This window comes from Trichomycterus rosablanca, chromosome 12 (genome assembly GCF_030014385.1).
Source record: "Trichomycterus rosablanca isolate fTriRos1 chromosome 12, fTriRos1.hap1, whole genome shotgun sequence".
In the NCBI taxonomy this organism is placed as follows: domain Eukaryota; kingdom Metazoa; phylum Chordata; class Actinopteri; order Siluriformes; family Trichomycteridae; genus Trichomycterus; species Trichomycterus rosablanca.
In genome coordinates, this window is record NC_085999.1 from 2,558,063 (window position 1) to 2,580,977 (window position 22,915).

The 22,915-nt window shown below is 37.9% G+C and overlaps 1 protein-coding gene across 3 annotated transcripts in view; it reads left to right on the forward strand.

The window, feature by feature from the left end:
• Window positions 1-796: 796 nt before the first annotated feature.
• Window positions 797-22,915, forward strand: part of itgb2 (integrin, beta 2) — a 30,567-nt gene continuing 8,448 nt past the window's right edge. Inside the window, exons 1-11 of one of the 3 annotated variants that reach the window (XM_063005908.1) lie at window positions 797-864; window positions 9,641-9,698; window positions 9,803-9,894; window positions 10,292-10,484; window positions 12,591-12,761; window positions 13,972-14,213; window positions 14,397-14,555; window positions 15,484-15,579; window positions 15,735-15,824; window positions 15,909-16,043; window positions 20,168-20,361. In XM_063005908.1, the coding sequence (XP_062861978.1) occupies window positions 9,644-9,698; window positions 9,803-9,894; window positions 10,292-10,484; window positions 12,591-12,761; window positions 13,972-14,213; window positions 14,397-14,555; window positions 15,484-15,579; window positions 15,735-15,824; window positions 15,909-16,043; window positions 20,168-20,361 (1,427 nt within the window). In that variant the 5' untranslated portion in view covers window positions 797-864; window positions 9,641-9,643. Of the gene's footprint in view, window positions 865-9,640; window positions 9,699-9,802; window positions 9,895-10,291; window positions 10,485-12,346; window positions 12,459-12,590; window positions 12,762-13,971; window positions 14,214-14,396; window positions 14,556-15,483; window positions 15,580-15,734; window positions 15,825-15,908; window positions 16,044-20,167; window positions 20,362-22,915 lie in introns of those variants that run through there. The other 2 variants (XM_063005909.1, XM_063005910.1) reach the window with 2 other exon arrangements.

Genomic DNA, 22,915 nt, shown 5'->3' on the forward strand with positions numbered 1-22,915 from the left:
GCTAATTGGAGACACTGAATTGCCCTATAGGTGAATGTGTGTGTGTGTGTATGTGTCTGCCCTGCGATGGACTGGCACCCGGTCCAGGGTGTTACTGTGTGCCTTGCGCCCATTGAAAAGCTGGGATAGGCTGATTGTATAAGCGGTTAAGAAAGTGAGTGAGACTGAGTGTTTCACTGGTAAATAGAAGCGATGCACAGATGAACTCGGACTATAAAACAATGTATTGACAGTGTGTTGTTATTGCTTTATATTTATTTTAAAGCATATATGATATTCCCAGCTCAGGATTAAACTTATACCTGGTATTATCTCTTAAAATTCACACCGTTCACACCTACATGTTCATGACAGGAGGACATTGTTTACACATTGTTTACATATTGTTTACGTATTGGTACTTCTGGGATTGTGATGCAATTTTTTTTTGCTAAACCCTTGAGAAAATCAGGATGTGTTTTAAATTAACCACTAATTACAATCACTGCTAATTCTTTAAGCTTGGCATAAAAAATTTAAACTGAGATTAGTCCTGACCTCGAGGTTAATCTGAAATCTCCCACATACTATTACTGTTAAGTAGAAATGTCCTCATATTGGCTGTTTTTTTGCATAGTAAAAGTGTTTATATACCATTACAATAGTGCAAATAACAGATAAAAGTGGTAGGACGTTGGGTTGGGTGGTTTGGTTTGTATTTTCTTCTTTTCCTTTCACTTGTCGGTGACCCTCCCCTCCGTTGTTACACCTTCGTTGCTTCCTCCACTGCTTTCCTGTCAAATGGGTGTTTTGTGCTAAAGCAACTGTCATTTTTGACAGGAAGTCGAACCCTTCGTGTCTGTTTTTGCCCACGGTGCTGCATCAGTAAGTACATATTTTATAAAATTAGAGGTGAATAATAATATTAATAATATTAAAGACTGTTTAAGTGTGTTTGGAGTTTACAGCTGTTGAAGAATTATATATGAAGAATTCTCTCTTTTTCATTTAGTGGTTTTGACTGATAATGTCGACACAGTGGTACACCTTTGCCCTGAATCTAAGTGGTAAATCTAAACAAAGTGAAAAAATAAGTACAAAGCTTCACTCAGCACTTGAAAATGCCTCATCTTTGTTGTTCCAGCCATATCATAATGTTTTATTTATCATAATTGTTTTATTTTTGCAGTAAACTCTTCAATAATTCATTTTATAAAGGGTATATACATACATATCACAGTACAGATACATAGTATTTTGGTTAATTCAATTCTACTCTAATATAAAGTTAAAACATTAACATTACTGTTATCATTGTAATGTATTAAAATTGTATGTATTTAATATTTATTATACGTAAAGAAATACAAAGACATTCCACATTAACCACACTATCAAAGTACGCTTTCCTACATAATGTATGAGGTCAAAAGTATACATACACTTCCAAATAACATGAATGTAACATGTATATCATTTCAGTATTAGGTTTCAATTACACAATATTACTTCTGCATTTTCTCTGTGGCTGAATGATACCAGTATTTTGTATTTTGTATCAAGAACTCGAATGTTTGAGATCTTTCAAAAGTTTATTGTGGGTTTTCTAAAAACATGACAAAATCTGCTTGGTTAATAATATAAAACCAGTTCCCAAAATATTTATATTTACTTCAGCTCTTTGTATCTCATTTTGAAAGCTTAATTTAAGCCTTAATAGTCGCTTTAAAAGCATTATAGCACTTTTGATTCATTCTCTGGCTAATGATTTAAAATAGTGCCAAAGGTATCTATATAAAAGTTATATATCTACAGTATATACCCTTATATACTATATACCTTTATATACTATATACCTTTATATAAATAAAATACAAATATTTTATTTACCTTTATCTACATAAAAGTTGTATATCTATATACCTTTACAGTATATACTGTATACCTACTGTATATACTATACACCTTTATATAAATAAAATACAAATATTTTATTCACCTTTATCTATACAAAAGTTGTATATCTATATACCTTTACAGTATATACTACATACCTATATACTATATCTTTATATAAATAAAATTAAAATATTTTATTTACCTTATCTATATAAAAGTTATATATCTATATACCTTTATATACTGTATACCTATATACTATATACCTTTATATAAATACAATTAAAATATTTTATTCACCTTTATCTATATAAAAGTTATATATCTATATACCTTTATATACTGTATACCTATATACTATATACCTTTATATAAATAAAATAAAAATATTTTATTCACCTTTATCTATATAAAAGTTATATATACCTTTACAGTATATACTACATACCTATATACTATATACCTTTATATAAATAAAATACAAATATTTTATTTTATATTATTTATCTAAATTCTTATTCTATTCTATTCTATTTTAAATCATAGGACAGTCGTAGCCTAGTGGTTAAGATACTGGACTAGTAGTCAGAAGGTTGCTGGTTCAATCCCCACTACTGCCAGGTTGCCACTGTTGGGCCCTTGAGCAAGGCTCTTAACCCTCAATTGCTTATACTGTACACATGACAACTGTAAATCGCTTTGGATAAAAGTGTCTTCTAAATGATGTAAATGTAAATGTACTATTACCATGCTGACTGTAGGTACAGTGTCTCATCTTTTAGTCTCCAAACATATTTTTACATATTTTATTATTACCACAATACACAATCAAAGTCGATTAAATCGTGAAATAATGTTGATGTTTTTACTCATTTCATTTTCTGATTGTAGCATCGACTCTTAACAGTATTAACTCTTAACAGCTTATCAGAACTGTAAAATTTAAGCAATAAAAAGAAACCTTATTAACAGTGAGCAGAATGAAGTTCACCCTATTGGTCCGGCCCTCCACAACAGTAACAGTCCCATATGTGGCCCCGTGGAAAATGTAATCGCCCACCCCTGAATTAGACATACATCAGCAAGGAAAACACTGCTTCCATTTCCAACACACGGGTGTTTAGCGTCTCATATCACCCCCAGGTGGAAGCAGCGTCTCGTTGCAGCTAAAAGAGCTCATGTGTGAGCAGTACAGTTATTCTATTTTAAGTCCCTCCGCCCCGCCGGTCCGTGGAATTCGATTTTATAAGAAACCTGGCCGTGGTGCATAAAAGGTTGGGGACCACCATACGTCATACCACAAATTCTCCACCTCTGCTTTTCATTTTCTTCATTTTAAACTAAAAACCTAGCTTTTATCTCAGTACTTCCTCTCCCTTCTCTGTCCTAAGTGTTTTCTTTCCTCCTTTAATTTAATTTGCATTATGATATGCATCTTAGGTGACCTTGGGTATTGTGTGGCACCTTCTTTGCCCATGGCAGTGTAAAGCTTGCCTCCGTTCCAGCAGCATTTAATTCAGGCAGATTATTAGTTCCCTGTACTTACGTACAATTATTTGTATGTATATTTTATCTGCACGGTCTGGGACCTGCAGTCGCCTAGAAATGGCTCTAAGTTTGTTTGACGATTTGAAAAATGCATACTGATATATTTTAAGATTCGTACAGAGCCTCGTACACTTCCTAGAACGTCCTTTGTAACATTTCTGACTAAGACTATAGGGAAGTAGACTAAGCTAAATTTATATCGGTATAGAGAAGTGACCTGCTGCAGTCGATCATATTCACCACATAGAAATTAAAAGACCAAACCCTAAAGTTAAATTACATTATAGAATAGTTTTCAACATCGAATTAAGTCTATGTATATAAACATTTGGGGGTTTATTTAGAAAACATACAATTACACTTAAAACTTACATTAGTTTTTTTTATTTTTTGGACAAAGACGAATATGTTTCATTGTTAAGTCACAGAATAACTACAATTCCAAAACTAATTTGACGTGCCTCAATTCTTTGCCTCACTTTGATGACTTGAGTTTTTTTTAAGTGAAAGCAGTTTCTCTCTCTTTGTATTTTGTAAAAATTAGTTTTACCAGCTTGGTATTGTTGCATATATAGGGTGAGTCAAAAGTCGCAGGACACACGAAAGGGAAAATGACATATCTGAATACCCCAGCAAGTAATGGGTAAGGGGGGCCTATCTTTTAGGCTACGGGATCCCGCATTCGCACAGGGCATTCTGTTCAGTGACCAGGCCAATTTTTATGTCAGAGGTGAGGTCGACCACCAGAACGTGAGGTACTGGAGTGACGAAAACCCTCACTGGACGGCAGACACCAAAGTTGTAGGTGATGTAAAGGTTATAGTGTGGTGTGGAATATGGGGTACCAGTGTAATCGGACCCTAAATGCTCAGCGCTACCTGACAATGCTACAGGAAACAGTGTTCCCATCCATTCTGACCTAAGATGGCAGTTTCCCCTGTTATTTCCAACAGGATGGTTCTCCACCACACTACGGAGCTGGTGTTCATCAGTGGCTGGATATTCAATCCCCTGGTCATTGGATTGGCCGTCGTGGTCCTGTGGAATGGCCCGACCTCACACCACTCAACTTTTGGGTACTGGGGTCTCAAACTAATTGTGTATGCTGAGAAAATCCGCAACAAACAGCACCGTCAGCACCGCATCATGGCATCCACAACAAACACCACCGTCAGCACCGCATCATGGAGGCTTGTGACAGCATTTTTCCAGAGATTTTCATGCGGGTTCATAACGATTGGACCCAGCGCCTTCAGCTCTGTGTTCAGCACCAGGGACGACACACTGAACATGTCAAATAGCTGTGCATCACAGGGAACGTTCCCGGTTGTTGTTGCAACTTTCGGTGTTGATAAATTTTGAACCACAAGAGATATTGCAGATCTGATTTCTAGAGGTGGAAAGATTACTAACATATTGTACTTATTGTACTATTACTTTGATGAATTTTTACTTAAGTACGAGTAAAATTACTAGTCCAAAAATCTACTCAAGTAAAAAGTAACTCATTTAAAATGTACTCAAATTAAACGTTACTTAGTTATTTTTATAACATAAGGAAAAGGGGGGGGGGGGGGGTGTCTCTCCTGTGTAATGCACACAATCGTGGTTTTTAATTAAAATCTAATAGAAAAACACATGTTGATACAACATTTAAAACATTTAGGGATGTGTAATGTGTCATTTTAGTACAGACCATCCCATAAAACATTTTCAAACTGTATAACCGCTGAAGTTGGCATTAATTGTGGATTCTATAGACCAGCCTTCTTTTTTATCACCAACAAATACCAAACAACAGTCATACTGCAAATCCATAACTCACAACAAGTCAAGGTTACAAGTGTTGTGGCTTTCACTAAATGCGACTTTTCACTAGATGCAATTACTTTTTTTTTTTTTTTTTTACCCAGTAACGGATGTTATTTCAAATGTATCGAATTACAATTCTTAATACAAAACATACTTAAGTAAAAGTAAAATTACAGGTTGTAAAATCTACTTTAAAAAGTACAAGTACACAAAAAACTACTCAATTACAGTAACGCCAGTAAATGTAATTCGTTACTTTCCACCTCTGCTGATTTCTGTGAAAATTCTGACCACCTTGATCCTTGATCCAATATGGCGGCTTTCAAGATGGCGGCCATGTTCCGGACATAGCCTAAAAGATAGGCCCCCTCACCCATTACTTGCTGGGGTATTCAGCTGTCATTTTCCTTTTCGTTTCTGAAATAAAAGAGTGTCCTGCGACTTTTGACTCACCCTGGTCTGTATAAACGTTCATGTATTCAGCACATTAATTGATGATTTAAAAAATGCATCAATACATTTCAGTCACGTTTGACTCCAATACAATTAATTTATTACTCATCTGGCTGATGCTTAATTTATTAAAACATTTACAGTTACATTTTCAGCATTTAGCAGACGCTTTTATCCAAAGCGACTTACACAATGAGCTGAACACGATGAGCAATTGAGGGTTAAGGGCCTTGCTCAGGGACCCAACAGTGGCAACTTGGTGGTGGTAAAACCTTCTGTTTACTAGTCCAGTACCTTAACCACTGAGCTATCACTGGCCCAGTATTACAAAACGTATTACAAAATATACTTCAGGCGTAAGTGTAATCAGCTGAAGGTAAAGGGTGTTTTGTAAGAGCAAACCAAAAGCTCTCTGACACTTCTGTGCTTTTTTCTCACATATATCTAATCATAACCGCATCATCAGATCAAAACCACACAACTTTACTAACTGAGGCGCCACCACCCACATTCACCACATTCAGACACTGGAACAATGTACTGTTATATAAAAAAACCCTCATTATACTGTATGTAGTATACAGCACATTTTAACATTTACTGCAACTACCATTGGCTGTATGAAACATCAGAGTAATCAAATAAGTTTTATTGAAAGCGTTTATTTACTACCCACCTCTGTGGATCATGCACTAATTGGACACACTTTTTAGTACAGTTGTATGCAGTTTGGAATAAAGATTGTTTGTTATTTTTATGAGATGACATAAGGGCTTTTTACATGCAAATTATTATAATTTTTTTTTTTAAATGCTGTATATCAGGTTCATAGACCTGGTTTGTTGTTTTCTTAGGCATCAAAAAAGAAAAAAACAAGTTCACACAGAGCGCTTTTCCACCAGAAGAACTCTGGTTCTGGCTCTTGAACCGGTTCTGTTCAGGTTTCTTCGAACCTTGGTGTTTTGACCCGCGTTTCCACCAGTTTTTGGGAACCAAGCCTGTGTCACTGACGGTGGGCGTTACATAAAGAAAGTAAAGAGTAACATGATGGTGGAGCGTGTAGATTATCTGTGGGGATTTGTGCTGCTGTTAAAGATGTTGGTTTTTATGTAAAAAGCATCGATCAGCTGTTGGTGATAAGAAGACGTGACGTGTTTGTTGTAGATGTTTTCTTTAGGGCATCATGTGAAAAGCGTTTTGCGCTTCACTCTCACCTACTCAGCGCTTGAGCGATAAAACACTAAAGTTCCACGACACGAACAAACATCTGTGTAAAATAACCATCAAACCCAGTCTAACAGCTCCACATGTATCTGTATTTAACTGGATTTACTTCATGTGTGCTGGTTCTGCAGCTCCAGGTTCTGAATCCACAAAAAGCTTCAACTAAATAAAGAGTAACGTGGCTGAATGTACTAAAAGTACCACACAGGAACTAAACTTCTCCATTATTACTGGTTATAAGAGCTCTGTACTGGTTATTAGCGGTCTGTAATGGTTATAAGCGGTCTGTAATGGTTATAAGAGCTCTGTACTGGTTATAAGTGCTCTGTACTGGTTATAAGCGCTCTGTACTGGTTATAAGTGTCTCTGTACTGGTTATAAGCGGTCTGTAATGGTTATAAGAGCTCTGTACTGGTTATAAGTGCTCTGTACTGGTTATAAGTGCTCTGTACTGGTTATAAGAGCTCTGTACTGGTTATAAGCGCCAGCATTCTGTGGTGCCAGATTAGAACGCAAGTCCGCTGTCTGGATCCTCTTTTTTCGGTGTTCAAAATCAAGTTTCGCGAGTTAGTGGAAAAGTGGTACCAGTGCCATTGATGTAAAGCACACAAAAAACAATACAGTGGCATCAGTTTCACCCAGTGTAGTAACTTTAGCCTGCTAAATGTGAGTGAGTAAGTGAGTTACAAGCCAGGTCTGTGAGGTACTTAGCTTCTAAAACCGAGAAGACAGTCGTTATTGTGAAATACAGGAAGCACCACCATGCCAGCAGATGCCCAGTGGGAGAGAGCTGAGCTTTGGAAGTAAGAGCTGAAATGTTTGTGTGAAGAAAATGAGCCCAATTACTACAAATTATAACACGGCCCAGTTCCAAACTGCATGAACTCTGTACCAGTATTTATGCATTTATCCAAACAATTATTTTATCACAATCCTCAGGTTTGTCTTACATTTGACAAAACACACTGATGCTCAATACAAAAAAAATAAATTTGTACCTAATGTAAAGAATGGAAACAGAAAGTAAAAGACGACCTAACATGTCCATGTATACAAAATTTACAAGTAGCCTCCAGTGGTTTTTTACCTCATTGAAATATGTCTGCCATATTTCTGAAATATTTAGCAGACACTAAATTTTTATCCAAAGCGACTTACAGTACTTTGACAGTATACCATCTAAGCAACTGAGGGTCAAGGGCCTTGCTCAAGACGACCTTTTTGATTACTAGTCCTGTACCTTAACCACTAGGCCACAACTGCCCTATTATATTATACGTATATATACCTCCTCCTTGTTTCTACACTCACTGTCCATTTTATCAGCTCCACTTACCATATAGAAGCACTTTGTAGTTCTACAATTACTGACTGTAGTCCATGTTTCTCTGCATGCTTTGTTAGCCCACTTTCATGCTGTTCTTCAATGGTCAGGACCCCCACAGGACCACCACAGAGCAGGTATTATTTAGGTGGTGGATGATTCTCAGCACTGTAGTGACACTGACATGGTTGTGGTGTGTTAGTGTGTGTTGTGCTGGTATGAGTGGATAAGACACAGCAGCGCTGCTGGAGTTTTTAAACACCTCACTGCTACTGCTGGACTGAGAATAGTACACCAACCAAAAACATCCAGCCAACAGCGCCGCGTGGGCAGCATCCTGTGACCACTGATGAAGGTCTAGAAGATGACCGACTCAAACAGCAGCAATAGATGAGCGATCGTCTCTGACTTTACATCTACAAGGTGGACCAACTAGGTAGGAGTGTCTAATAGAGTGGACAGTGAGTGGACACGGTATTTTAAAACTCCAGCAGCGCTGCTGTGTCTGATCCACTCATACCAGCACAACACACACTAACACACCACCACCATCTCAGTGTCACTGCAGTGCTGAGAATGATCCACCACCTAAGTAATACCTGCTCTGTGGTGGTCCTGTGGGGGTCCTGACCATTGAAGAACAGGGTGAAAGGGGATAACAAAGCATGCAGAGAAACAGATTGACTACAGTCAGTAATTATTTTATAAATAAACCTCAATCGTTACCCCTCATGCTGGTCCAGAAAGGGCGTTATGGTAATGTTGGGTGTGTCCAGTCATGCTACAAAATAAGAAGAACACTTCTGGCTAACACACATGAGCTATTTTGAGCTATTTTTTAATCTTGAGTTGATTTTTATAGTTTGTAATTTACCTTTCAGGGTGTAATTAGGATGTGTTTTAATATAATTTGTGGTATAAGCTACCTAAGTTATAAGCCTGGTATTCAATGTTTGTCCCAGTGAATGTTTTTAGATCTTTAAACAAAACATGTTGCACACAAAAAAGTAGACAAAGTTATTAAACACCTATTTCATCCTCATGAAACATTATTGCTGTGCATGTTTTAGTGCTGCTATAATGTTCTTACTGTAAAATCATGTAGTTGTGTTTCCCCAAACATAATAAGACCCTTGAATTCCCAATTATTGTTTTATTTATCCTCAGCACAATAATTTAAATAGTTTAGGGATTATCCAGTGGATGTTCTCTTTGTGTTGGAAAGGATTTTCTTCTTGCAATGCAAGCATTATACTCACTGATTCAGATTAGACACTCCTGGATCATAAAGATTCTGTTTTAAACATCTCACAGACATTTGAATGACGTTGTCTGGGTGTATATGTGCTTAGTGGAAGAAAGAAAACCTTATTAACATTAAATGTGTATGTTTTTTAACAGAAAATGCACCAGATTGTGACTGTAAGGATTTTCCTCCTGCTGTTATATGGAGGATTTGGTAAGATTAAGATTTTAAGGTGTTTAAGTGGTCCACATTCTATTTACTGCATGTGAGATCATAAAACAGCACATTTTAATGTCCAATATGTTTTTTTCTACCAGTCTGCTCCAAGGAGGAATGTATAAAAACCGCCGTGACTTCCTGTGACGACTGCATTAAATCTGGGCCGGGTTGCGCCTGGTGTACAGACCTGGTAACTAGCAAACACAAAAACACTCATTCTTTAGGTTACATCAGCTTTAAATTACTACAGTAAATACATGCGTGGTGGTGGTGGAGTAAATGTTTTCAAACTTATGAGTTTGCTAGCATGTTAGACCCATTATTTGCAGATGTACTTACAAAATCTCACTTAAATAACTTGAAATAGTGTTTTAAGGCCACAGTGTGTTCTTGTAACTTAATAATAGATTATTGTTCCATCTTTATCTAATATACTGTAGAGTAAAATATATTCATGTATTTATGGATCAGCTTAAAGAGCAAACATTTTCACAATGAATCTCACATTTAATCATCCTCCAGTTTCTAAAACACACTGCAAACTATTGTTTTACATCTTTGGATGCTCTTTTGTTCTCCCAACACAGAATTTCATCAAACCTGGAGAGCTGGAGGCAGTACGATGTGACACGAAAGAAGAACTGATTAAAAAACACTGTCCAGAGGTGAACATCATGAGCCCACCCAGCAAAAAACGCGTCATTACTGACAATCAACTGTCAGCAAAGGGAACAATAGTCCAGCTTCAGCCACAGGAGATCAATGTGGAGCTACGACCAGGTATACAAGTACCTTAAAGATAGAAACGTCAGAGGTGTTCTTAAACGCACGGGCTTAACGTTACGACATTTATTTTTACAAGATGCCAGAAACAAGCTTCAGATAATTACGAGGGTTCTTCAAAAAGTTCCCGCACTTTTTAAAACTCTATTTATTAAGAATTTTAAAAACAAATAACATCACTTTTCTTCATGTTCACCTTCCGATGCAATTTTCCTTTTTTAATGCCATCAACCACTGATGTAGCACTGCTTTCACATCATCATCACATGAAAATCTTCTTCCTCTTAAAGCTAATTCTAGCGTCCAAATCAGATGGAGCTAAATCTGGACTATAAGCGTCTCTACAACCGATTACTCCTCCTACTGCACCCTCACCGCTTATAACCATAATATAAAAGTGAGGAAACTTTTTGAAGATCCCTCTTATAGGGCACATTGGTCTGTTAGCTTAAAGAATAAGAATCCTGGTTATTACAGTGCATTTATACATTTATACATTTTATGTATTATTTATTTATTTATTTATTAGGATTAACATGTTTTACACTCTGGTTCCATTCATGACAGGACAGGTAGTTCCCGGTTACCCATGATTCATCAGTTCAATTTAAATATCAAACACCACCATGGCCAGTTTTGTATATCAAATTGTATTGTGGGAAGAAACTCACTCAGACACGGGGAGAACATGCACACTCCACACACCCTGTGTATAGAATGCACCCTGGATTGGGAATCGAACCCAGGTTTTTCTTGCTTTTAGGTGCTACTAACAGTTTATAAATTAAAAGGAACTTCCAAACCTGGATGTGGACAGTCCAGTACATTGAATCCTGGATTTTGGTGTTCTAAAAAGTTAAAAATAAAATTATTAATATTCACACAATAATTCTGTATCTCAGAATTACTGCCTAACAAGAATCATGAATAAGTAATATTTAAAAAATATAATGACAAGCACTACAATTCAATTTAGAATTTTAGAACTTTAGAATTACTTTTTGTTTATTAAAGGTCTGTTAATTATTAGCTTAATAATTATAATATTTTATCTAGCTTATATAAATACAGTCCTCACATTTTCTCTAAATATGAGAGTGCACACTTAATACACCCATAATAAAATATAACATACAGATGTTTTACATGATGGTAGCTCAGTGGTTAAGGTACTGGACTAGTAAACAGAAGGTTTCCGGTACAAGCCCCACCACTGCCAAATTGCCACTGTTGGACCCCTGAGCAAGGCCCTTAACCCTCAATTGCTCAAAATTGTGTTTGGTCATAATTGTTAGTTGCTTTGTTAAATGTCAAACATGTAAATATAAATGATCAAGTTTGGGGTACTAAATAAGGTAGCATTGAAATACTGGGTGAAAGGTGGGAAGACACTTTTAATAATTCACTCACATTTACATTATAGCAGTATATAAGTTATAAAGCTGCATGTTTTTGGGGGTGTCTGGACACTGGAACACAGTAAAAACATGCCAGACTTCTCAGAAAGAATGACCGGGGCAGGGTTTGAACCCAGGTCCCCAGGACTGCCCAGGTTATTGTACAAGTGCATTCAGTTACCATAATTTACCTTTTATACTAATTTAGTCCGGGTGGCACGGTGGCTTGGTGGGTAGCACTGTCGCCTCACAGCAAGAAGGTCCTGGGTTCGATCCCCAGGCGGGGCAGTCCGGGTCCTTTCTGTGCGGAGTTTGCGTGTTCTCCCCGTGTCTGTGTGGGTTTCCTCCGGGTGCTCCGGTTTCCTCCCACAGTCCAAAAACATGCAGTCAGGTTCATTGGAGACACTGAATTTCCCTATAGGTGAATGTGTGTGTTTGTGTGTCTGCCCTGTGATGGACTAGCGCCCCGTCCAGGGTGTTACTGTGTGCCTTGCACCCATTGAAAAGCTGGGATAGGCTCCAGAACCCCCCTGTGACCCTAACTGGATAAGCGGTTAAGAAAGTGAGTAAGCGAGTAAGTAATTTAGTCAGTCTTGTCTCTTGTTTCATGTAACTGTCCACTACATTCCTGAACATTCTAATATCTTGTTAGATTTATTTTGTAAACATTGTGATAAAGGTTTTCCTGTTGTTTGTCTTTTACCAGGTGAAGCCCACACATTCCAGATGAAGTTTAAGAGAGCTGAGGGTTACCCCGTGGATCTCTACTATCTGATGGATTTGTCGTACTCGATGGAAGATGATTTGAAGAATGTGAAGAACCTGGGAATTGAAATACTTAATAAATTAAACGGTATTACTGGGAATGCGAGAATCGGTAAGAGGACATTTATAGTACCAACAGTCCAGATTCTGATATAATAAAAATTGGTGTGTTGCAGGAGATTTCCTAAAATGTACTAATAGTGTAACTACCATTATGTTTAAGATTATCACATTAAAATCTTCTTCCTCTTAAAGCTTCTTTGAGTGTCCGAAAAGGTCGAAATCCGATGGAGCTAAATCACCTGTGTGTGTGTATGTGTGTATATATATATACTGTATATATATACAGAGAGAGATTAGGCATAACATTATGACCACTTTCTTAATGTTGTGTTGGTCCCCCTTTTGCTGCCAAAACAATCCTGATCCATTGAGGCATGAACTCCACTAGACACCCTGCAGGTGTGCTGTGGTATCTGGCACCAAGATGTCAGCAGCAGATCCTTTAACTCCTGTAAGTTGTGAGGGGTGGCCTCCAATGGATCGGACTTGTTTTTCCAGCACGTCCCACAGATGCTGGATTGGATTGAGATCTGGGGAATTTGGAGGCCGAGTCGACACCTCAGACTTGTTGTTATGCTCCTCAAACCGTTCCTGAAGCATATTTGCTTTGTGGCGGGGCCTTGGCTGCCCATGACCCTGTCGGCTTATCACTGTTTTGATAGATACTGACCACTGTAGACCGGGAACAGCTGCAGGTTTGGGGACGCTCTGATTCCGGTTTATCACAGTTCCTTCCTTGGACCACTTTTAATAGATACTGACCACTGCAGACCGGGAACACCCCACAAGAGCTGCAGTTGTGGAGATGCTCTGACCCAGTCGTCTAGCCATCACATTTTGGCCCTCATCAAACTTGCTCAGATCCTCATGCTCGCCCATTTTTCCTGCTTCTAACATCAACTTTGAGGATAAAATGTTCACTTGCATCCTAATATATCCCCCACACTAACAGGTGGCGTGATGAAGAGATAATCAGTGTTATTCACTTCACATGTCAGTGGTCATAATGTTATGACTGGTCGGTGTATATATAAAGGTATAAATTAAGGTTACGGTGTAAATTAATCAGTGTTTTAAACTGCACTGACCACGCCTTAACTTTTATATAAAATGGGCTCTTTTCCTAACTTAAAGTTGTTAGACATTTTTTACACTTTTTGCAAGTATTACCAAGTTGTTTCATGTTTACACACACACGTTAAGTCCACTATCTTTTAATTCTCTGGTTATGGACGTACTGACCTGCTTTATTCACGCAGGGTTTGGCTCGTTCGTTGATAAGACTCTCCTTCCATTCACGGACACGAGCCCGGAGAAGCTGAAGAAGCCCTGTCCACCCAAAGAGCAGGAATGTCAGCCACCGTTTGGCTATCGGCACGTCCTCAAGCTGACAAACAACGCGGTTCAGTTTGAGGATATGGTTTCTCTGCAGAAGATATCTGGCAACCTGGACACGCCCGAGGGAGGTCTGGATGCCATCATGCAAGCTGCGACCTGTGTGGTGAGACCTTAGTTACAATAATTTGTCCAAAAATGCTCTGATAGGTGTGGGAGATTTAGAACCTGCCTCTGTGTACAAAAATCTGTACAAATATTCAGTCAGTGTCTGTCGTGTATAACAAACCTTCTGTGCACGGTAATATTGACCCATAGTTACGCAGTAGTGCCTTTTTTCCACACACAGGACAAGATCGGCTGGGGCAACAGCACACGCCTGCTGGTGCTGGCCACTGACGCCGGCTTCCACATGGCAGGAGATGGAAAGCTCGCTGGCATTCTTGAACCTAACCAAGAAAGTTGTCAGCTGGATGCCAGTAACCTGTATGCCAGCAGCAGCACTTGGGTATGTGTGATAAAATGAACGAATAGAAGTATGTGGACACCTGATTCATGTGCTTTCCATGTAGTTAACTGTATAACTATGAGCAATAACTTAAAGTTTATGCACTTCATGGCAAACTTAAAGGTGTTGAGGTGTTGAGTAAAACCTTATATTCCAAACTTGTCAAAATTTTACACTTAGCACCATAGCTGCACTTTTCTGACATCTGCTAGACCCAGACTTTAGAGTCCAAGATGATGTGCTTTACACCACTTCTGCTGCCACTTGGTATTTGTACACAGTGATTTTAAGGTTTTGTGTGGCTGCTCAGCTACTTAAATGCACCGGTTTTTGAGTGTGGATTTGAGCTCTGACTGTTGCCACAGAGGATAAACCATTTTTATCCTCTACATGCTCCAAAAAAAACACTAGCTGGTTTTTGTGGCTTACCATCTGGCATACATTTTGGTTTCCGCTGTACAGTAGCAACACTTTTTAACTCACCGTGGAACGTCTAGCAGGGCAGCAAATAATCCTAGGACCTTAAAATATACTAAGCTCCTCAGTGCAATTAATTTTACTGACAATGTAGTAGTAGAACTTTATTGTCACTATAAATTGCAACAGGTACAATTACAACGAAATTAGCCTTTAACCCGTCCTGAACATTCAATATGGGGGGGTGGGGTGGGGGGGACAGGACGGGAAGACAGGATAAGAAACAAGAAAGAATAAACACATTAGGAGAGTAGGAGATAAAAAAAATAAAATAAAATAAAAAAAACCAAGCAACCAGATTGTGCTACCACAATGTACTATGATTTAAGGTAAAGGTTGACCTGAAATGAAAGAATTTACTAGGTTTAATGGGTGTCCACATACTTTTTTGTACTTCCTGCTGGCTAATTTTAACATTTGAACTTGGGTTTGATTCTAATCTCTTCATCAGGACTACCCGTCCGTCGGACAGATAGCTAGAAAGTTGGAGGAACAAAACATACAGCCTATTTTTGCTGTTACTGAAGATGTGGCTGACGTGTACAGAGTGAGTATTGTTCTCTCGACAGAGTAAAAGTGACCGGATGTAAAATTTTGTAAAGCTTTGTAAATAGTAATGTTAGCTTGACACTGCACATAAACCATCATAACGATTCCATGGCAGGGTTCATGAAAGCACATTAACACTGATTTCTCTTTCAGGAGCTGAGTAAACTAATCCCTAAATCTGACGTCGGCGTGCTGAGTAAAGATTCGGGCAATGTTGTAAATCTAATCGTCAGCGCGTATAATGTGAGGTTTTTTTTCCCTCACACAACTACACACATTTGTGCTCATATATTGCTTTGAGTTCAATTTCTGTCTCTGTTTTTGCAGAAACTGTCCTCAAATATCATCGTGAACCACGATGTCCTGCCAGAAGACATATCGGTGACGTTCACCTCCAACTGTGTGGGTGGAGACAAGCCTAGCGATAAGGGAACATGCAATAACGTTAACATTGGACAGGAGGTAACATCACTGCATCATAATGCACAGCATGCACAACCATGCATGTCTTTTACATTTAAGGACGTATTTACATAGTAATTTCTTATATTTCTTTTAATATATTTTTTAAATGTTTCTAAATGTTCAGAAGTACAATGTTTTATTATAGTTTATATGCAGTTATACACCGATCAGACATAACATTATGACCGCCTTCCTAATATTGTGTTGGTCCCCCTTTTGCTGCCCCATACGCAACTTGTATTCTGACACCTTTCTATCAGAACCAGCATGAACTTCTTCAGCACTCTGAGTTACAGTAGCTCGTCTGTTGGATCGGACCACACGTGCATCAATAAGCCTTGGTCGCCCATGACCATGTCGCCGGTTTACCACTGTTCCTTCCTTGGAGCACTTTTGATAGATACTGACCATTGCCGACCGGGAACACCCCACAAGAGCTGCAGTTTTGGAGATGCTCTGACCCAGTCGTCTAGCCATCACAATCTGGCCCTCGCTCAGATCCTCACGCTTTCTGCTTCTAACATCAACTTTGAGGATAAAAAAAGAGTTATTCACTTCACATGTCAGTGCTCATAATGTTATGCCTGCTCGGTGTATTTTATATACAGTTTATATACAGTGTCTACAGAAAATATTTATACAGCTGGAAATTAAAACTCACAAAATGATCTCTCCCCAGCTTTATTTACACATTTTGCCTTACAACATTCAAGTAATGAGAAAACTGTTCTGTTTGGATTTGTCCCTACCTGCTTGAGGGAATATTTGCCCATTCCTTCTAGCAGATTCCTTCCTTCACAAACTTTCTTTTAGATTTAATTAGATTTAATTAAGAGCTCTGACTTGGCCAATAAAACATGTCCACCTACAAATCCTTAAGCCACTGCTTTGTTTTTCTGGCGGTGTGAACCTGCTGCCCATCTTTAGCTATCTATCACAGAGCCATATTTTAATCTCAGGTCTGTCATGACATGCATTTCTATGACGGCGTATTAGGGCCACTGTAAAAAATATTTTTAAGTTTTGATTTCGAGAATAAAGTCAAAATATTATGAGAATAAAGTGGAAATATTCTGGCCAGAGAGTGTGCAGCTGTCGTAGGCTTGCCAGTTTAGAGAAGCTCGGGTCTCAGGACCTGAATCAGCACGCAAGCGTCGAGGGCAGCTTATAATGAGTGTTATTGTGTTTATCCAGTAACCCACGATAATTTTTGGGTGGTTGTTCGTATTGTACGCTTCCATCCACATGACATGATGACTAAACCCGTCAATGCAACCATTTATAGCGATGCCATACAGCTGTAGTTTATCGTAAGAGTTCATAAGGCTCGGTTGAAGTTCTGGCGGTGACGCAGACGCCGAGCGCACCGGTGGCGCACATTCTCCTAAATTAACCCAGTTTATTACAAAGTCGTTTCAGCGTCCTTGCGTTAATAACAAACTGGTGCTGATGTGCAGGAGATCGAGGATTTCTTTATTTGTGAAACCGATATGAAAGTATAACAAATCATGAACATCCCTTATTTTAACACAAGGAGGATGCTATGGCCATAATATTTCCACTTGAATCTCGTAATTATTTTGACTTTAATCTTGTAATATTTCGACTTTATTCTCATAATATTCTGATTTTATTCTCAAAATTGCAACTTAAAAAAATATTTTTATTTAAAGTGGCCCTAATGTGCCGTCGTACATTTCTCATACAAGTGTGATGAAACCTTTTAAGTGTAAGATCACTTTTGTGTTCTGCTCAATAAACAGACGCGTTATTTCCTGAAAGAACAAACACAGTTTAGTGTGTAGGCTCTCTTACATTAAGTGCACTTCATATATTTATATTTATATATATATATATATAAATGTATATATATATATGTATGTATATATATATGTGTGTGTGTGTATATACGTATATATATATATAAATATATGTATATATATATATATATGTTTGTGTGTGTGTGTGTGTATATATATACTGTATATATATATATATATATATATATATTTACTGTATATATATATATATATATATATATATATATATATATATATATATACTGTATATAATGTGTGTGTGTATATATGTGTGTGTGTTTTTTATATAAATCAGGTGGAACGGTGAAAAAACACACATATATATACAGTGTATCACAAAAGTGAGTACACCCCTCACATTTCTGCAGATATTGAAGTATATCTTTTCATGGGACAACACTGACAAAATGACACTTTGACACAATGAAAAGTAGTCTGTGTGCAGCTTATATAACAGTGAACATTTATTCTTCCCTCAAAATAACTCAATATACAGCCATTAATGTCTAAACCACCGGCAACAAAAGTGAGTACACCCCTAAGAGACTACACCCCTAAATGTCCAAATTGAGCACTGCTTGTCATTTTCCCTCCAAAATGTCATGTGATTTGTTAGTGTTACTAGGTCTCAGGTGTGCATAGGGAGCAGGTGTGTTCAATTTAGTAGTACAGCTCTTACACTCTCTCATACTGGTCACTGAAAGTTCCAACATGGCACCTCATGGCAAAGAACTCTCTGAGGATCTTAAAAGACGCATTGTTGCACTACATGAAGATGGCCAAGGCTACAAGAAGATTGCCAACACCCTGAAACTGAGCTGCAGCACAGTGGCCAAGATCATCCAGCGTTTTAAAAGAGCAGGGTCCACTCAGAACAGACCTCGCGTTGGTCGTCCAAAGAAGCTGAGTGCACGTGCTCAGCGTCACATCCAACTGCTGTCTTTGAAAGATAGGCGCAGGAGTGCTGTCAGCATTGCTGCAGAGATTGAAAAGGTGGGGGGTCAGCCTGTCAGTGCTCAGACCATACGCCGCACACTACATCAAATTGGTCTGCATGGCTGTCACCCCAGAAGGAAGCCTCTTCTGAAGTCTCTACACAAAAAAGCCCGCAAACAGTTTGCTGAAGACATGTCAACAAAGGACATGGATTACTGGAACCATGTCCTATGGTCTGATGAGACCAAGATTAATTTGTTTGGTTCAGATGGTCTCAAGCATGTGTGGCGGCAATCAGGTGAGGAGTACAAAGATAAGTGTGTCATGCCTACAGTCAAGCATGGTGGTGGGAATGCCATGGTCTGGGGCTGCATGAGTGCAGCAGGTGTTGGGGAGTTACATTTCATTGAGGGACACATGAACTCCAATATGTACTGTGAAATACTGAAGCAGAGCATGATCCCCTCCCTCCAGAAACTGGGTCGCAGGGCAGTGTTCCAGCATAATAATGACCCCAAACACACCTCTAAGACAACCACTGCTTTATTGAAGAGGCTGAGAGTAAAGGTGATGGACTGGCCAAGCATGTCTCCAGACCTAAACCCAATAGAACATCTTTGGGGCATCCTCAAGCGGAAAGTGGAGGAGCGCAAAGTCTCGAATATCCGCCAGCTCCGTGATGTCGTCATGGAGGAGTGGAAAAGCATTCCAGTGGCAACCTGTGAAGCTCTGGTAAACTCCATGCCCAGGAGAGTTAAGGCAGTTCTGAGAAATAATGGTGGCCACACAAAATATTGACACTTCAGGAACTTTCACTAAGGCGTGTACTCACTTTTGTTGCCGGTGGTTTAGACATTAATGGCTGTATATTGAGTTATTTTGAGGGAAGAATAAATTTACACTGTTATATAAGCTGCACACAGACTACTTTTCATTGTGTCAAAGTGTCATTTTGTCAGTGTTGTCCCATGAAAAGATATACTTAAATATCTGCAGAAATGTGAGGGGTGTACTCACTTTTGTGATACACTGTATATATGTGTGTGTGTGTGTGTGTGTATATACTGTGTGTGTGTGTGTGTGTGTTTTATATAAAGCATGTGCAATGGTGAAAGAACAGACACACACATTTATATGTGTGTGTGTGTGTGTGTGTGTGTGTGTCTGGTTTTGTCACTGTTGCACCTGCAGACCTAATTATAACACTACACAACCTATTAAACCTACGTACATAGAACTGCATACACTATAAGAACAAAAGTATTGGGACACTGTTTTCAGCCACAACACCTGTTAACATAAGTGCTTAAAAGTCATACATAATGGTGTTAATGCTAACGTCTGCACTTTGGATTTGTCCTGCAGGTGATTTTTGATGTAACTGTAAAAGCAGCAACATGCATAAAGGGCCAAAAGAGCTTCAACATCGGTCCTTTGGGGTTCAATGAAAAAATGAAGGTTAATGTTAATACACTCTGTGACTGTAAGTGTGATGAGGCAGTAACGGGGTCCCATGTTCACTGTAATAATCACGGCAAAGTCGTCTGTGGGATATGCAGGTACGGTTAGATCATGTTTTTATTTATTTTTATATTGAGATGACTGAAAAAAATGAAGACATTTGCTTACAGCTTTACATATAACACTAGCATACTTGTATTTAATGGCATTATTACTATTATTATTGTTGTTATTATTATTATTATTATTATTATTATTATTATTATTGTTATTATTATTATTATTAAGAGGTCAAGAAGAGAGTCCAGACAGGATGGAGTGGATGGAGAAAAGTTTCAGGAGTGATTTGTGACAAAAGGGTGACAGCAAAGGTTAAAGGAACAGTTTACAAGACAGTGGTGAGACCAGCTATGTTGTATGGTTTGGAGACAGTGGCATTGACAAAAAGACAGGAGAAAGAACTGGAAGTGGCAGAACTGAAGATGTTGAGGTTCTCCTTGGGAGTGACAAGGATGGATAAGGTTAGGAATGAGATAATCAGAGGTACAGCACAGGTTAAACAACTAGGAGATAAAGTTAGAGAGGCCAGACTGAGATGGTTTGGACATGTCCAGAGGAGGGACAGCGGGTATATTGGTAGAAGGATGTTAGAAATGCAGCTTCCAGTAAAAAGACCAAGAGGAAGGCCAAAGAGGAGATATATGGATGCAGTTAGAGAGGACATGGAAGTAGTTGGGGTGAGGACAGAGGACACAGTGGACAGAGTGAGATGGAGGAGGATGACTCGCTGTGGCGACCCCTGAAAAGGGAAAAGCCGAAAGAAGAAGAAGAAGATTATTATTATTATTATTATGTGACACTGACAAAATTAACAGGAGATTCTCTGCGATTCTCGTGGGTGGGACGAGTACAGGCAGGATTAGGAAAGGGTTTACTAGAAGGATGGCGCGGGTATTATGTTTTGGACACAAAATTGTAGAGGTGAGATTCAGATGATCTGAGCATGTGCAGAAGAGGGATGAGAGTTCTATCAGGAGAAGGGTGCTGAGGATGAAGGAGTAGATGAAGCCAAAGAGAAGGTTTATGGATGTGGTGAGGGAGTGACAGAGGAGGATGTTCAGGACAGGGTGAGATGAAGCAAATGATTCAAAAGATTATTATTAGTAGTAGTAGTGTAGCTGTAATGTGTTATAACAATGTATTAGATTTGAGTTGTTTAATTATTTTATTACTTATATATAATTATAATAATTATTATTATTATTATTATTATTATTATAGCAGTTAGGTGTTATAACCTAATGTATTCTACATGAGCTGTTTATTTTTTTTTAATTAATTATATGTTTTAATTCTTTTTATTATAATTACTATTATTATTAATAATATTATTACAAGTATTATTATTATTATATTATTATTATTAATACTATTATTAATATTATTTTTATTATCATTATTACTATTACAATTATTATTATTAATATTACTATAATTATTATTATCATTATTATATTATTATTATTATTATTACTTTTATTATAATTATATTACTATAATTGGTATTGTTATTATTATATTACTATTATTATTATTATTATTATTATTATTATTGTATTACTATTAATATTATTATTAACATTAATACTATTATTATTATATTACTATTATTATTATTATTATTATTGTTATTATTACAATTATTATTATGAATATCATTACTATTATTATTATTATTATTATAACAGTTAGGTGTTATAAGTTAACATATTTGACATGATCTGATCAATTTAATTGAATGTTGTATTATTAAATTCTCGTTTATTCAAGAAATTATTTATCATTAATTATTAACAAGGTGTACTGTGTGTACTGCGAATGTGTGTGTGTATATGTATATTCATTACTAACATTAATATTAATCATAATATAGTTTTATATCCAAGCAGTAATAATATACAGTGTATCACAAAAGTGAGTACACCCCTCACATTTCTGCAGATATTTAAGTATATCTTTTCATGGGACAACACTGACAAAATGACACTTTGACACAATGAAAAGTAGTCTGTGTGCAGCTTATATAACAGTGTAAATTTATTCTTCCCTCAAAATAACTCAATATACAGCCATTAATGTCTAAACCACCGGCAACAAAAGTGAGTACACCCCTAAGAGACTACACCCCTAAATGTCCAAATTGAGCACTGCTTGTCATTTTCCCTCCAAAATGTCATGTGATTTGTTAGTGTTACTAGGTCTCAGGTGTGCATAGGGAGCAGGTGTGTTCAATTTAGTAGTACAGCTCTCACACTCTCTCATACTGGTCACTGAAAGTTCCAACATGGCACCTCATGGCAAAGAACTCTCTGAGGATCCTAAAAGACGAATTGTTGCGCTACATGAAGATGGCCAAGGCTACAAGAAGATTGCCAACACCCTGAAACTGGGCTGCAGCACAGTGGCCAAGATCATCCAGCGTTTTAAAAGAGCAGGGTCCACTCAGAACAGACCTCGCGTTGGTCGTCCAAAGAAGCTGAGTGCACGTGCTCAGCGTCACATCCAACTGCTGTCTTTGAAAGATAGGCGCAGGAGTGCTGTCAGCATTGCTGCAGAGATTGAAAAGGTGGGGGGTCAGCCTGTCAGTGCTCA